Below are 16,939 nucleotides of genomic sequence, written 5' to 3' on the forward strand. Positions count from 1 at the left end.
TTTAAAACACTAGTATTATAGCCACAATTTTCCCCCTCAAACGGAATGTGAAATTCTATCATATGATCACTGTTGTTTAGAGGATCCTTTACCATTAAGTTATCGAATAGTCTTGTTTCATTGCACAGTAGCAGGTCTGGAATAGCCTGCTTCACAGTTGGCTCTAGAATGTACTGCTCTAAGAAATTGTCCTGCATACATTCTATGAACTCATTTTCCAGGCTATTTTTTCCAATCTGATTCGCACAATCTACATGTAGATTAAAGTCACCCAGGATTATTGCAGTACCTTTCTTATATGTCCCATTTATTTTTTTCCTGTATACTCTGTCCTACAATGTGACTACTCATAGGGAACCTATAAACTACTCCCACAAGTGACTATAAACAACTCCCATAAGTGACCTCTTACCTTTCCTATTTCTTATCTCTACCCAAACTGATTCTACATCTTGCTCTTTCAAGCTAAGGTCATCTCTCACTACTGTACTAATGACATCCTTAATTAGCAGGGCTATCCCACCACCTTTTCTTGACTTCCCCTTTTTGAAATGTCGAATACTCTTCAGTGTTCAGGTTCCAGCCTTGGTTACCTTGCAACCATATCTCCGTAATGGCTATCAGGCCATATGTATTTATTTCTATCTGTGGTAACAATTCATTCATTTTGTTATGAATGCTGCATGCATTCAAATACAGAGCCTTTAACTCTCTCTTTTTACAATTTTTGCAATCTCTGGCCTTATCTGTTGGTGGACTCTTGAGTTTGCACACGCCGTCACTTCCTGCCACACTCTGGTCATCATTACCCAAATTACTACCCTGATATATTACCTCATTGTTTCTGTTTGATATACCACATCCCCTCACATGATCCCTCATCCCACTTTTTAGTTTAAAGCCTTCTCTACAACCTAGCTATACAACTCGCCAGAACACTGGTCTCAGCATGGTTCAGGTGAAGAGCATCCCAAAGGTGCAGCTCCCACTTTCCCCAGTACTAGTGCCAGTGCCCCATGAATCGAAACCCATTTCTTCCACACCAGTCCTAAGGACAAGCATTCATCTCACTAATCTTATTTACCCTACACCAATTTGCTCGTGGCTCAGGTTATAACCCAGAGAATATTGCCTTTGAGATCCTGCTTTTTAATTTAGCCCCTAGCTGCCCCTAATCCTATCTATGTCATTGATACCCTCCCCCTCCCACTGCACGTTCCCTTCCAGCCCCGAGCAGATGGGGGAAATGGTGACGTAGTGGTAATGTCACTGAGCTAGTAATCCAGAGGCCTAGGCTAATGTTCTGGGTCACGGGTTCAAATCCCACCACAGCAGCTGGTGGAACTTAAATTCAACTAATAAATCTGAAATTGTAAGCTGGTCTCCGTAATGGTGACCGTGAAACTGCCATCGATTGTCATAAAAACCCATCTGGTTCACTAATGCCCTTTAGGGAAGGAAATCTGCCATCCTCACCTGGTCTGGCCTACATGTGACTCCAGACCCACAGCAATGTGGTTGACTTTTAAATGGCCTAGCAAGCCAGTCGGTTCAAGGGCCATGAGGGATGGGCGACAAATGCTGGCCTTGCGATGCCCATGTCCCAAGAAAGATTTCTTTAAGAAGTCCCATACCCTGGCACTGGGCAGGGAACACAACCTTCCAACTCTCGCTCTCCACTGCAGAGAACTGTGTCTATCCCCTGACTATGTTATCTTCTACTACCTCTGCATCCCTTTTTACTCCCCCCAACTTGAATGATGGCTTCCTGTGCAGTGATGCCATGGCCAATTGCTCATCCACCTTGCAGTCCCCGCTGTCATCCACCTTGCAGTCCCCGCTGTCATCCACCTTGCAGTCCCCACTCTCATCCACATAAGCTGCAAGAATCTTGAACCTGTTGGACAATTGCAGGGGCTGGGGCTCCTCCACTTCTACCTTCTTGAACCCCTTACCGGCCTCATTCACAGTCACGCCTTCCTGTCCCTGAGCATGGACCAAATGTAACAAAACTATCCTAAGGACAGTGAAGAAAGTGAAGAAGAAGACTTCCAGAAGAAAGGTCCAAGGTGACTAACCCCCTCCCTGATATATCGCAGTGTCTGTAGCTTAGCCTCCAGCTCATTGACTCTGAGCCGAAGCTCCTCAAGCTGCAGCCACTTACTGCAAATGTGGTTGCCTTGGATCACATTAATGTACATCAGTTCCCACTTATTACAGCCCCAACACATCACCTGCCCTGCCATTTATTCTCCTAATACCATGCCATTTTCTATAATTATGTTCTCCTAAGTTCATGTGACTGTACTGTTAGTTTGGGTGAACAGACCATCATGCCCAATTTGTGGCCAATGTGATTCTCCACAATATTTCAATGGCACGCATTGATGCACTGATCTCTGTTCAAATTCCCAATGCACATTGTCACTGCACAAAACTGCCAAGAGCACAAACTTGTAAAATTTGCCCTTATGATCATAGTTGACTAAATGATGATAGATACCATCAAATAACTTGAACTTTTCTAAACTGAATCCCAGAAATTTGCTTTCAGCATTATTTTATGCTGGCATGGCCAAATGGATGGTAGGGAAGAAAGATTCAGAGGCACATGGAGCAGCCAATAAATAGGAAAGAAATTATTGTTGGACTAGTTCCTTGAGTATTTAAGGATTTGGGAGTACCTACAAAAGTCAAGCACTGGGTATTAGAGTAATATTTCCCTTACCATTGAGATCAGGAATTTGTCATGCTCACTTGGAAAGATTGAATTAATGGAAAGGAAAATCAAGTGGGATCTATGAAGGAAGGTTGATCCAATATTGCCTTTAAATAAACCTTTGCTGAAAGTTAAAATTACCCCCATTCTCACAGTTTTATTATACCTTTAGTTTCCCATCCCTGGAATCATTCTAGTGAATCTGTGCTGCACAGTTTCAGTGGCTTTTTATCCATACTGCTATATTTCCAGATAACTATATACAGCAGGGACTGAATTCTCCTCTTGATGACTTATAGGTGGAGTTTGAAAACTGACTGCCACTATGGATCTTGCTACAAGCACTACAATTTATTTCTAGTGCCCTAATTTGCCATGTAGGGCAGCTTTGGATTGTTAATATCATTTCTGATAGGTTTGCCACCAGTGGAAGGAAGGAAAATAAAGATTTGGTGCAAGCATTACAAGTCTACAACCACATAAAAGCCGACATTCTGTTCTGCACTAAGCCCAACTCATTCATCCACACTGACCTGCAATTGCACCTTCTTCCTAAGTGGATTGAGTTAAAATCATTGTCCTGGTCTACAATTCTTTCCTGAGTCCACCCTTTTTAAAATATTTTATTCTGCATTAAATCTCCTCCATTCTGGTCCTCTTACTCTGGTTTCTTTGCTCCCTTTCCTTTATGCAGACTCTTTAACTGTTTAGGGCCTACTGTACAGAACACCTTCTCCAATCTCTAGCATCTGTCTACCTCTCTCCAGTTTGAATAATATCCTCAAAACCCAAGTCACCTTTCCTAACCGTTCCGCAAAAGATTGATGCCTGTTTCCTTTCTTTGGGAAGCAACTGGGGTGCTCCTTTATGTTAAAAGTACTATGTAATTGCAAGTTCTCATTAAACAATGATTATTAATACCAAAGCAAAATTCTGGAATGCTGGAAATCTGAAATAACAGAAAATGCTGGAAAAACTCAGCGGGTCAGGCATTACCTGTAGAGAGGAAAACAGTTAACGTTTCAGCTTTGTGACCTTAGCTCTGTTTTTCTCTTCACAGATGCTTGTCTGACCTGCTGAGTATTTCCAGCATTTTCTATCATTAGTGCCGATCCATACTAGGCTTGTACCAATAAGAATACAGTACTGGAATATGCTTATATGCTTGTGGAGATGCTCATTCTTTCAGTTGCAGAAAACTTAACCTCAGATTACGTGGACGTGGAACAAGAAAAAACTTTTGCAGAGAAGCTGGCTGAATCCTATGTGAAATCAAGCCAATATCAAGAGACAGTGGAAATGCTTAAGAAATTAAAAGGAAACAGGGATGGTAGGGGAATGAAAGAAATACAAATGCAATCAGTTACATATAGAACAACCTTCTTACATCAACTCTTCTGGGTCAGTAACCGGATATTTAAGAATTTTATCCGAAACCCCCAGTCATCTGTTGCTGAGGTGAGAGGAATTGAAAGCAAACTAATTAAACACTAATTTAGATATATATGTGAATTTTACACAGATCTCTGCTGAAATGACTGAACATTACTCCTGTACTCCCAATATAGGTTTTTCTTAATAGTCTTCTGGGATTGTTTCTTGGTGCAATCTATTTTGGAGTAAAACTTGATTCAAGTGGAATACAAAACAGGTACATAGATAAAGTAATTGTGAAAAGGAAATTGGTAACTTCTTGCAGTTCATCATTTTGTTTGTCTATTGGGAATGGCCAGAGTGCTAAAGATCCAAATGCTATGGCCAGGATTTTCCGCTCTCCAAATGTTCCCATCCCGCCCGCGACGATACCCACTGCTGGCGGTACCGGAAAATCCTCCTGTATGATCCCAAAGTTTGGGGGGTTAGTGAACCTAATTTGCACAGGACCAGTGGATGTCTGTGCAACTGGAAAATATGGCAACCCCCAACCATTTGCATGGGGGCTGCACAGGCCACATTATGTGTACCCATGGATCCGGAATTTTTTCTTTCTCTTGTTGGTCTTTATGGGCCTAGGCTTCCATTGTCTGAATCTCTGCGATGGAGTTTGGTATAGCTCATCTCCCTCAGCATATCAGCCTCCTGTCATAATCTTGGTACTTACTGAATGAGGGAAGCAGAAGTTCCAGGCACAGGGAATTCTTTCCACTGGGAACTGATGTCACTAGCTTTGTAAGGAACAGGACCTTGCAAGGCCAACTTGAAAATCCAAGAATTGGCAGGGACCCAATGTAACATGCTCCCTGCTGCTTTCTAATGGATTTAGCCAGATTCCCATTGTTGTTATGGCAAGAGTTTAGTAGAATCCCCAGGAGGATTGAGTCCTATGGTTTCATTCATACATCTATTCAATCCCTCTATTCATAATATATTGGAAACCCTTAGTATACATGCGCTTACCACTGGCTTTGACCATTATATATTCCTTTGTCCATATTTATAATGGAAACTGGCTTTGTAAACATTTCACACCTTTCTGCTAATGCCAGCTTTGCAATATCACCACTGGTGGGCAAGTGTAATTGCAGTGCATGTTTATTTTGGCAGTTTCCATTATAAAATAATTTACAGTGGAAAAATGGAAAGGAGATTATTTATGACTTCTAACCCCACTTCACCAGAATTAGAGCAGCATATAGACCTTAGAGGAATGCAGGGCTGGAGGCAGTTACAGAAATATGGAGGCATGAGGCTCTGAGGGATTTGAAAACAAGAATGAGATTTTTAGATTAAGATGTTGCCAGAACAGGAGCCAATTTAGGTCATCAAACACAGGGCTGATAGGTGCAAAAGACTTGGTGGAAGTTAGGATATGGGCAGTAAAGTTTTGGATGAGTTCAAGTTTATGCAGGGTGGAAGCTGGAAGGCCATTTGGGAGACAATTGAAATAGTTAAGTCTGGAGGTAACAAAGGCATGTTTGAGGGTTTCAGCAGTGGATTTGCTGAGGTAGGAGGACAGGCAATGTTACTGAAGTAGACTGACTTGATGATGGAGTAGATTGAAAGCTCGCGTCATAGAATAGAATCATGCAATAGTATCAGTGTGGAAGGAGGTGGTTCGGCTTGTCTATGTCGGCTCTCTGCAAAAGAAATGAGTTAGTCTTCCTCCTTGGCCCTTTCCCTGAAACCATACACATTTTTTCTCTTCAGGTGCTTGTCCAATTCTGTTTTGAAAGCCATGATTGAATCTGCCTTCACCACCCTTTCAGGCAGTGCATTCCAGATCGTGTGTATAATAAGGTTCTTCTTCGTGGCACCTTTGGTTCTTTTGCTTTAAATCTATGTTCTCTGGTTCGCGACCCTTCTGCCAATGAGAAGAGTTTCTTACTATTTACTCTGTCTAGGCCCCTAGGATTTTGAACACCTCTGCCAAATCTCCTCTCCAACCCTAGCTTCCGCAATCTAATAATGTAGCTGAAGTCCCTCAGCCCTGGAACCATTCTCATAATTTTTTTCTGTCCCCTGTCTAAAGCCTTCACATTCTTCCTAAAGTGTAGTACCCAGAACTGGATGCAGTACTCTAGTTGAGGCCAAACTAGTGTTTTTTTTAAGCTTTCATCATAACTTCCTTGCTTTTATACTCTATGCCTCTCCTTATAAAGCTCAGGATCCAATTTGCCTTTTTAACTACTTTCTCAACTTGCCCTGCCACCTTCAATGATTTGTGCATATATAACCTCAGATCTCTCAGTTCCTGTCCGCCCTATATAATTGTATCATTTAGCTCCTATTGCCTCTTCTCATTCTACATAACAAAATGTATCACTTTTCACTTCTCTGCATCTGTTATGTGTCCACACATCCCACCAACTCATCTTTCTATCTTTGCTGAACACCTTGTATCCAGGAATATTTAGTACCCAGTCCCGTTCTTTTTTGAGCCATTATTGCCAAACATCTTGTTCCCATGTGACTATCTGTGGATGAGTGGCAATGGATAATGAGAATTTTAAATGAAAGGTGAATCAACTTGTGATGCTCAAAGGAGAAGGTACTGAAGTTGGGAGATATATCATATTGTGGCAAGGTGACAAGATCCATGGTAGTTTAGGCAGGCGAATATTGGGAAGTATAGCTTGGTGAATAGGTATCAATAATGGGCAAGATGTCACCAACCATGAACCAAGCTGCAGTCAACCCAGGATATCAGTATAATCATCAACAACAAGATCATGGATGCCAAGGGCTTTACTTGTAAGTGAACAGAAATTCTGGAGAGATATACAGAGGGGCAGCAGTGTGTACCATCTACAAGATGTACTGGTGAGTGGAACAGGATTGAGGTTGGGGAGTTAAGCTCTCAGCGGATTGCTAGGCAGGAAGGTGGTCAAGTAAGGTGCTGCTGATACGTGACAGCAATGGGTTGACCTTTCAGAAAGTGCCATGGGAAGGAATCATGAGGTAGCTATAGGTTTACTCAAGAGAAGGTTCAAGGCTGGGATTGCAGCAATAAAGTAGGAAGGCAGAGGAAGGCACAGGCTATAATAGAGTTTGGGAGCACAAAGTATCTGAGAGAGAAAATTGAAAAATACTGCTAGATAACAGTAATTCCCAATATTCTCAAACACTCTCCTTAGTTGTGCTAAATCTCATGATCTCCCTCCTAAAATTCCTTTTCTCTACTCCCAAAAACTGAAACACTCTTCAGAAACCTCTAGGTCATATTCCCAATGCCTCATGAGCATGTCTGAAAATTTGGGAACTCCCTCCCTAATGTTCACAGATCTTAAGATCCCTCTCTGTGTCCCATATACTAGGACCTTCCCCAGTGTTTCTGGAACCTTAATTGCCAGTTTTTAAAAATTGTGCAACCCAACCCCTGGGTCTTCCAGACTATGGAAACCCATGGTAAAAATCTTGCTAGATTATGAGAACCATTATGAAGAACTGCTATATCTCAGCATCATCACCAATGTGAAAAAATCAGGTTCTCTGGTGTCAGTATGCAAAACATGTCAGCCGCAAAATTCAACAAAAGGCAGCACTGCACCACATGTTTCCAAATGTTCCCACGCAGCCTAAGCGACATCATTCAACTAGAATGGCTCACACAGGTACACTCCCTGCATACACCTGAAGGAGTTGAAAGGATAAAATTATTACATCACAGGCTGGTGCACTACACAAGTAGTAAAGTTGGCCGACAGATATACAAGGAACATCTTCCTTATTCACTTCCAGAACAACAAGTATTAGCAAACAAGAATAGCCCTGTTCTGGGATTATTCTATTCCAGGACACAGAGAGTGGACCTATGTGAGAAGGGCAGCGGTGGCGGGAGATAAAAACCAGTGTCAGAGAGGGAGACCCAGCACACGGAGAGCAGACCTGTGTGAGAAGGGCAGTGTTGGCATGAGATAAAAACCGGCGGCAGGGAGCCCCTTCAACCTGTTTCTACCTGTCAGAACCAAAGTGTGACGTCTAAGGAAAACATGTAGGTAATTGGTGGGTATCTCTTCCATGTCTCTTTTGATTGGCCAAGCGGTTTAAATCAGGAGACATTATTGCAGCTGAAGAGTACAGTTACGAAATTCACTTTTAAACTTTTTAAAATCCAAATTATTTATTTAAATAGAATAGAGATGGTTAGGCAGGCAATGTAGTATGTAGTTGCAGCTGTAGTATGTAGGTGCTGGTGGACACTGCTGTGATCCATGGTGGCCACATCTGCAGCAAGTGTTGGCTGCTTGAGAAACTTCAGCTCAGAGTTAATGAGCTGGAGTCCAAGCTGCAGACACTGTGACACATTAGGGAGGGGGAGAGTTACCTGGACGCTATGTTTCAGGAGACAGTCACACCCCTTAGATGAATTACATCAAATTTGGACTGTGGTCAGGGACAGGAGGGTGTGACTGCGAGTGAGGCAGGTATGGGGATCCAAAATTTAGCTTTGGAGGAGCCTGAGCCAGTGCCCTTTTCCAATTGGTACGAGGCTCTGGCTCCCGGTGTGGACGAGGGCATAGACTACAGGGAAGATGAGCGAACTGACCATAGCAGCATGGTACAGAGTGCCATTTAAGTGGGGAGAGAAAAGAGAAATGTAGTGGTAGTATGGGCTAAATTGTTAGTTAGGGGAATAGATACTGTTCTCTGCAGCAAAGACAGAGAGTCCCGAAGGCTGTGTTGCCTACCTGGTGCCAAGGTTAAGGACATCTTTTCTGGGCTGGAGAGCAACTTGGAGGGGGAGGGGAAGGATCCAGTTGTATTGGTCCACGTAGGTACCAACGACATAGGTAGGACTGGGAAGGAGGTTCTGCTGAAGGACTACGAGCAGCTCGGGGCTAAATTAAAAAGCAGAACCCCAAAAGATAATAATCTCTGGATTACTACCTGAGCCACGTGCAAGTTGGCGTAGGGTAAATAAGATTAGAGGTAAATGCATGGCTTAAAGATTTATGTGGGAGAAATGGGTTCCAATTCATGGGGCATTGGCACCAGAATTGGGGAAGGAGAGAGCTGTTCCATTGGGACTGGCTTCATTTGAACCATGCTGGGACCAGTGTCCTGGCAAAACGTATAACTAGGGTTGTAGATAGGACTTTAAACTAATTAGTGGGGGGGAGGGTTCAATTGAAGGGAAGTTTAAAAAATCAAAAAGAAGTGAGAGAGCAGAGGTGCAGGGTAGTGAAGAGGTGAACAATAATCAAGTGTGACAGGAAGGGGAAGAAAATATAGGCAGAAGAGTGCAGCTGAAATTAGAACCAGAATGAGTAATAATGGTAAAGTCAAAGCTTAAGGCTCTTATTCTGATGCATGCAGCATTTGTAACAAGATAGATGAGTTGATGACACAAATAGAAATAAATGAATATGACTTGGTAGCTATTACAGAGACATGGTTGCAGGGTGACCAAGACTGGGAACTCAATACTCAAGGGTATTCGATGTTCCGGAAAAATAGGCAGAAAGGAAAAAGACGTGGGATAGCTTTGTTAATAAAGGAAGTTATCACTGTGGTGGTGAGTAGTGATATAGGTGCAATAGATCATCGTGTAGAATCAATTTGGGTGGAATTAAGGAATAACAAGGGGAATAAGTCATGGGTAGGAGTCTTCTATAAGCCCCTGAAGAGTTGCCTCACTGTAGGACAAAGTATAAATTGGGAAATAATGGAGGCGTGTAAGAAGGGCGTTATAGTTGTCATGGGTGATTTTAATCTGCACATTGACTGGACAAATCAGATTGGCAGGGGTAACGTGGAAGGCGGGTTTGTAGAGTGCATCAGGGATTGCTTCTTAGAGCAATACTTTGCAGAACCTACCCAGGAACAGACTATTTTAGATTTAGTAATGTGTAATGATGTAGGATTAATAAGATATCTCATAGTTAAGGATCCTCTAGGGGGTAGCGATCACAACATGGTAGAATTTCAATTTCAGTTTGAGGGCAAGCAACTCGGGTCTCAAACCAGTGTCCTCAACTTAAATGAGGGCAATTACAGAGGTATGAAGAAAGGGTTGCCTAAAGCAGGCTGGGAAAATAGACTAAGGGGAAGGTCAGTGGATGAGCAGTGGCAGACATTTAAGCAGATATTTCATAACGCTCAGCAAAAATTTATCCCGGTCAAAAAGAAGGACTCGATGAGAAGGATGAACCACCCGTGGTTGACAAAGGTGGTCAAGAAGAGTATCCAATCAGAAACTAAGGCATACAAAGCGGCAAAAACTAGTGGTAAGCCAGAGGATTGGGAATTTTTTAGGAACCAGCAGTGGATGACTAAAAAGCTAATAAAGAGGGAGAAAATTGATTATGAAAGTAAATTGGCAAGAAATGTAAAAACAAACAGCAAGAGCTTCTACAGGTATGTAAAAAGAAAGAAAGTGGCTAAAGTGAGCTTGGAACCTTGGAGGATGCGACTGGAGAATTGATAATGGGAAACAGGGAAATAACAGATAATTTAAACCAATACTTTGCATTGGTTTTCACGGTGGAGGACACTATAAACATCCCAAAGGTATTAGATAAGCAAGGAGCTAATGGGAGGAAAGATCTTGTAACAATCTCTATCACGAGGGACAAAGTATTTGACAGACTAATGGGACTAAAGGCAGACAAGTTGCCAGGACCTGATGGCCTGCATCCAAGGGTTTTAAAGGAAGTGGCTGCAGAGATAATGGAGGCATTGGTCGAAATATTCCAGAACTCACTGGACTCCGGAAGGAGAACCGCTAATGTGACACCTCTGTTCAAGGAGGGAGGGAGGGAGACAAAAAGCAGGAAACTATAGGCCAGTCAGCCCAACATATATAGTTGGGAAAATGCTAGAGTCCATTTTTAAGGAAGAAATAACAGGATATTTAGAAAAGCTTAACGTGAACGAACAGAGTGAACGTGGTTTTGTGAATGGGAAATCATGATTGACAAATTTGCTAGAGTTCTTTGAGTTGATAAAGGGGAACCAGTAGATGTAGTGTATTTGGATTTCTGGAAGTGCCACATAAAACGTTATTGCACAAGATAGGAGCTCATGGTATTGGGGATAATGCATTAGCATGGATTGAGGATTGATTAACACTCAGAAGACAGAGTCGGGATTAATGGGTCTTTTTCAGGTTGGAAAGACGTTACTAGTGGAGTGCCACAAGGATCAGACCTGGGGCCTCAATTATTTACTATCTATATTAATGACTTGAAGGAGAGGGCAGGGTGTAATGTATCTAAATTTGCTGATGACACAAAAATAGGTGGGAGGGCATGTTGTGATGAGGACATAAGGAATCTGCAAGGGGATATAGATAGGTTGAATGAGTGAGCGAAAACTTGGCAGATGGAGTTTAATGTAGGAAAGTGTGAGGTTGTGCACTTTGGTAGGAAGAATCAAAAGGCAGATTATTATTTAAATGGAGAGAGGCTCTAAAAAAGTGCAGCACGGAGGGATCTGGGTGTTCTTGTGCATGAAACACAAAAAGTTAGCATGCAAGTGCAGCAAGTAATTCAGAAGGCAAATGGAATTTTGGCCTGTATAGCTAGGGGGTTGGAGTTTAAAAATTGGGAAATCTTGTTACAATTGTACAGGGTATTGGTGAGGCCACACCTGGAATACTGTGTACAGTTTTGGTAATCATATTTAAGAAGGGCTATACTGGCATTAGAAGCAGTTCAAAAGAGATTCACTAGGCTGATTCCTGGGATAAAGAGGTTTACTTATCAAGAACCGCTAAACAGGTTAAGCTTTTATTCATTAGAGTTTAGAAGAATGAGGGGTGATCTTATTGAAACAAAAGATTGTGAGGGGGCTTGTCAGTATAGATGTTGAGAAGATGTTTCCACTAGTGGGGAATCTCGAACTAGGGGACATAGTTATATAATAAGGAGACACGTCTAAAACTGAGATGCGAAGGAATTTCTTCTCTCAGAGGGTAGTGAATGTCTGGAATTCTCTATCCCAGAGAGTTGTGGAGACTAGATCACTGAAAGTATTTAAAGAGGAGGTAGATAGATTTTTGAAATATCAGGGAGTTGAGGGCTATAAGGAGCTGGCATGAAAGAGGAGTTGAGGCCTGGGGCAGATCAGCCATGATCTTATTGAATGGCGGGGTAGGCTTGAGGGCCCAAATGGCCTACTCCTGCTCCTATTCCGGCAGGAGATATTTTACCCCCCTGATAGGAGCCTGACGTCCACCAACCTCACCACGCTGGTATGGGAGTAGGTTGCCAGGGTGGCCAGTGCTAATGCGCTGCAGAAGAGGACCCCCTACCAGTGCACAAAGATGGTCAGTGATCTCATCCACCACGCCAGGGTGCACCTCCCCTCACTCTCAACTCATACTCTCACAAGGCCATCAGCCATTTTCAGGCTGACACTCCACAGGGATCTCACACACTACCACCACAAGGGACATCACCACTGATTCTTTCACACACACTTTGACATCTTCATCCCTTCTTACATCCTATACAAGTCATGTCCTCAGCCCTTACATAGGTCCACTAAGTACACACTGAAGGCAGGCATCCTTATCATCAGCTTTGCCATCTGTCCTGCTCAGTCTGTCCATCTGTCTATGTGTAGGAAAAGATCGCCCACAACAACAGGGAGAGATCCCAGGCCGGAAGGAGATGCCTGAGCTCAGGCCCCTCACTCAATATGAAGAGCGGGTGGCAGAGCTGGCCACGAGGACCGGGACCGTGCCTGCGCCGAGTGTGAGATTGATATCACCCCAGCCAGTGAGGACCCATTACCAGCCCTTCGGACACCAGCCGATACTATGAGTGCTTTGCTATGTTGGTGACTATGCAACCAATCACTCATTATCTCTTCGCTCTTTAACAAGCACCAGCAGGAAGAGGAAGAGCCCACCGGCAACCAGCCCATCTGCCCTAGCCCCCACAGCGCCTTGGATGAGGATCCACTAGATGTAAAGCTGTTACAGCCTTCACCCGCACCGTCCACCAGTGAAGAGTCACACACCTGGGTGGCACCCAGTCCTAGAGCAGGCTCAGGATCACAATCTGGTGAGTATAGCATGAAATCGGGTCCACAGGCAAGGACATCCAAAATCACTGACATTAGGAGGACTGCTGGAGGCCAGACTCCTGTTGAGTCCAAGTCCAATGACAAGCCTCTGGACTAGGCCCTAACACAGTTGTTGGAGCTGCAAAGACAGACATGGGAATATCAGGCAGGGTTGTCAGATGCTGCCATCAGATTGCACCGGACGATGGCAAGTCCTTTCGCGTTCAGTCTGATGCCATTGCGCTGACACGCCAAGCGCACCAAAGTCAACACTGGTAGGATGGCGACTGCCATGGAGATCTTGGTCCAGGACTTTGAACCTGATCTGCACCAAAACCTGCATTCCATTGCTCAAAGCATAGGTGAAATACATCAGTTGCTAGGCGAGAGGGGGACAGGCACCTCAGCCTCACTCCAGGTGCCTCTACTCCTCAAGGAGTCAGGGGGAAGAGATGCGCAGCTTCTTCATCTCTCATTCTGCCAAGTCATCCCCCCAGGTTGTATAGAGCGCAGCAAGCCGCGATGATGCGGGAGGCCCTCTGGGAAGAGTATTGGAGTGCGCAGCCTGATCTGTCCAGACATTGAAAACACATCTTCAAAATGCCAATGGTCTGCTCAATCGATGAGTGTGTTGCAGAATGAACAGAGTTGTACCTCTCCTCTGAGGCAGTTCATAGCCACCAAATGGATGTCATCAACCACATCACTGAGGAGACAAACCTGAATGCGCTGAGGGCCCTCGAAAATCTGTGGCTCCTGCAAGTCACTCAAGATGTACAAGTTATGGGAGCTTCCAGGGTATCTCACACATACCTGCATAACCTGCTTCTGGTGGTTGCAGACCTGCTGCACATTGAGAGAGTGGAACCCTTTCCTGTTGATGAAATGTTGTGACTGCTGCCAGGGAGCTCTTAATGCCACATGAGTACAGTCAACGGCACCCTCCACCAGAACTGGATGTAATTGTGCGCCTTGCTAAATAGGGCATCCCTAACCTTTCAAATACATTTGTGGGCAGATGCCTGAGAAATCCTGCAGAGGTCCCCAGTGGAGCCCTGGAACAAGCCACTTGTGAAGAAGTTCGGAGCAGCGGTCACTTTGCGAGCCATTGGCAATGGAGGGCCCCCCAGTCCCTGTGGCACCAGCTCCTCCCAGAAATATGGCAGATGTGAGCCACTACACCCCTAGACATGCGAAGGCATCTGTGGCACTGTCTCTCACCCATCTGGAGGTATGAGAGGTGGCTTCTTACAACCCTGGTCTTGCCAGACACCTCCACTCAATGTCTGTTAGCCTCAGCTTCAGGGTGTTGATGGGGCCCAGCTGGCCCTTGTTCATCAATGTAAGGCTCACCCCTCAGCCCAGCCTGGTGGCAATGGGCCCTTCTTCTCCTCCTTCTTAGTAGCCTGATTGCCAGGATGAAGGCAACGTTACCTGCTCCATCCATGAGGCACTTGTCCTCATGTCTGCGGAAACATTGAACAGAAACGTGAATGAACATAAGCCTGAAATGATCACCTTCCAGTTGCTAAGTAGGGAGTCATTGTGGAGCCCATGAGTCACTTACATCCCAGCCATCACCATTGTGTCCCTTGGAGCGCCATTACAGCCTTCTACAGCACTGGTAGGGGACCCACCCTGCCAACACCACCCTACCGCCTCCCCCCCCTCCCTCCCCATCACCCACCACAAACGACATAGACAGGCAGGGCTTTGATCTGACTGAGTTCTGCCAGGCGAGAGAAGCTTCAGTTCGGGCATTGTCAGACTGCATCATTAGGATTACACAACAGCCCCAACTTACATTCATGTTATGAGAGTATTGTAGGGAAGGGCCTGCAAAATCTTAAACTGGCAGCTGTCAGGTTCAGAGGTCTTAGGGCCATTAGGTACATGCATTTTGCCTCATGGCCCCTTTTCAGTAAGTTCCTTCTGGCACTCAGGATTTCCCACGAAAGGAACAATAAGTCTTCGGAAGCCAATCCTACAATGCCCCCAATAGGTTTACACTCTCACAAAAATACGCATCATGAGTTAAAGCGTCACATTCCCTAAATTGACATTTGGCTGTTCCTAACATGTCTCAGCTGTGCTTTCCTCTCCATTTGGTTAAGCTGAAATTATTTGGGTACGCCTTCAATCGGTCCACAAGTGCAATAGCCGACTCTTCCTACAAGCCCTGAGAGCCCTCCCCTGACTATTTCTTTCAACTCCGTCATTGGAGCTTGAAAAATGGTGGTGCTGAGGTACTACTACCAGACCAGCTTCGAGCCCCCACCTCATTCAAGGCCCTCCCATTGTGCTGGAAGAGCATCATGCTCAGGTTTCTCTCCCTTCAATCACTACTTTCTCCTGCTCTAATCCTTGATCTGATCATTATAGTGGTTGATATCCCTGTCCTACACTCTGAACGTTTTGATGTTGATGTCCCGATGCCGCACCTAGACCTCCCCATTTTGAGGTCCATTGTACTGTGACTTACAGAGACCCTCTCCCCGTGAGACCATCAAATGCCCCCTCTTACATTACCTGGTCCCCATCTGCAGGCTGCTGATGCCTCCCCTGATTGTGATCATGCAATCTGTGGCCCAGTATCAAGCCACCAACTCCCAGGCCCAACATGGGTGAGGGACTGACCACGCCTTGCACACCATGCTGGGCATGACTGACACAAGACTGACAGGCCGTCTTCCTCTCTGGACTGAGACCAGGACAGGTGTACCAAGCACAACCCTCTAAATTATGGTGCAGATCCACAGGACTGACCATGCTTTATGGCCCGAACTACTTGTTGCGCAACTGCCCAGAACTGTCTCTGCTTTTTGGCCCTAAGGAATTCCCACCCCCGCCCAAGCCCTCACAGTCATGTGTCTGTTTGCTCTCTTCCCCAGTCATTCCCCCCCCCTAGCCATTTAAACCTTTGCATTACAGCCCCTTCAAGCCTCTGTCTCGTCTCACCACACCCCCCCATTCAAGCCTTTTCCCTTCAGCCCTTTCCCTTGCCTCTGCCTTGTCTTACCACCCCTACCAGTTAAGCCTTTGCCCTCGAAACTCCATTCACCCTGCCTTCCTGCTGGTCTTGCATGGTAAGCCTTGACGCTGAACCCCCCAACCTTGAGTTCCCGCTGGACTTACCTATGCAGCCTTGGCACAGAGTTGGAGCAGCTGCGATAGCAGCACAATGAAAGGTAGGCGAACATACCTCGAGGTCATGAATGAAGTGGTGCTCAGCAGGTGCAAGTCACTTATATCTAGTTGTGAATGACACTGGTTTAATTAGCCACCAGCATGGCCATTTGATCTGGATTGGGGGCATAATTTGCTGTATCAGCTTCTTTGCGGTGCAGGAGGCCATTCGGCCCATTGAGTCTACACTGGCTCTCTGAAAGAGCTTTTCACCTAGTCCCACTCCCCTACCTTATCCATGTAACCTTGCACGTTCTCTCTTTTCAGATAGCAAACCAATTCCCTTTTGAATACCTCGATCATAAGACCATAAAACGTAGGAGCAGAAGTAGGCCATTCGGTCCATCAAGTTTGCTCTGCCATTCAATGAGATCATGGCTGATCTGATTATCCACTTTCCACTTTCCTGCCTTTTCCCCATAGCCCTTGATTCCCTTACAGATTAAAAATCTACCTCAAGTCTATCCCAGACTTGAATATACTTAACGACCCACCCTCTATTGCCCTCTGCGGTAAAGAATTCCACAAATTCACTACCCGCTGAGAGAAGAAATTCCTCCTCATCTCTGCCTTAAATAGGCA

The 16,939-nt window shown here is 44.8% G+C and overlaps 1 protein-coding gene across 1 annotated transcript in view; it reads left to right on the top strand.

The window, feature by feature from the left end:
* Positions 1-16,939, top strand: part of LOC144694763 (broad substrate specificity ATP-binding cassette transporter ABCG2-like) — a 165,145-nt gene that overhangs the window by 75,115 nt on the left and 73,091 nt on the right. Inside the window, exons 7-8 of the mRNA XM_078565338.1 lie at positions 3,951-4,177; positions 4,288-4,370. Of these exons, the coding sequence (XP_078421464.1) occupies positions 3,951-4,177; positions 4,288-4,370 (310 nt within the window). The remainder of the gene's footprint in view (positions 1-3,950; positions 4,178-4,287; positions 4,371-16,939) is intronic.

The sequence above is a fragment of the Cetorhinus maximus genome, chromosome 20, assembly GCF_964194155.1.
Source record: "Cetorhinus maximus chromosome 20, sCetMax3.hap1.1, whole genome shotgun sequence".
NCBI classification, from domain to species: domain Eukaryota; kingdom Metazoa; phylum Chordata; class Chondrichthyes; order Lamniformes; family Cetorhinidae; genus Cetorhinus; species Cetorhinus maximus.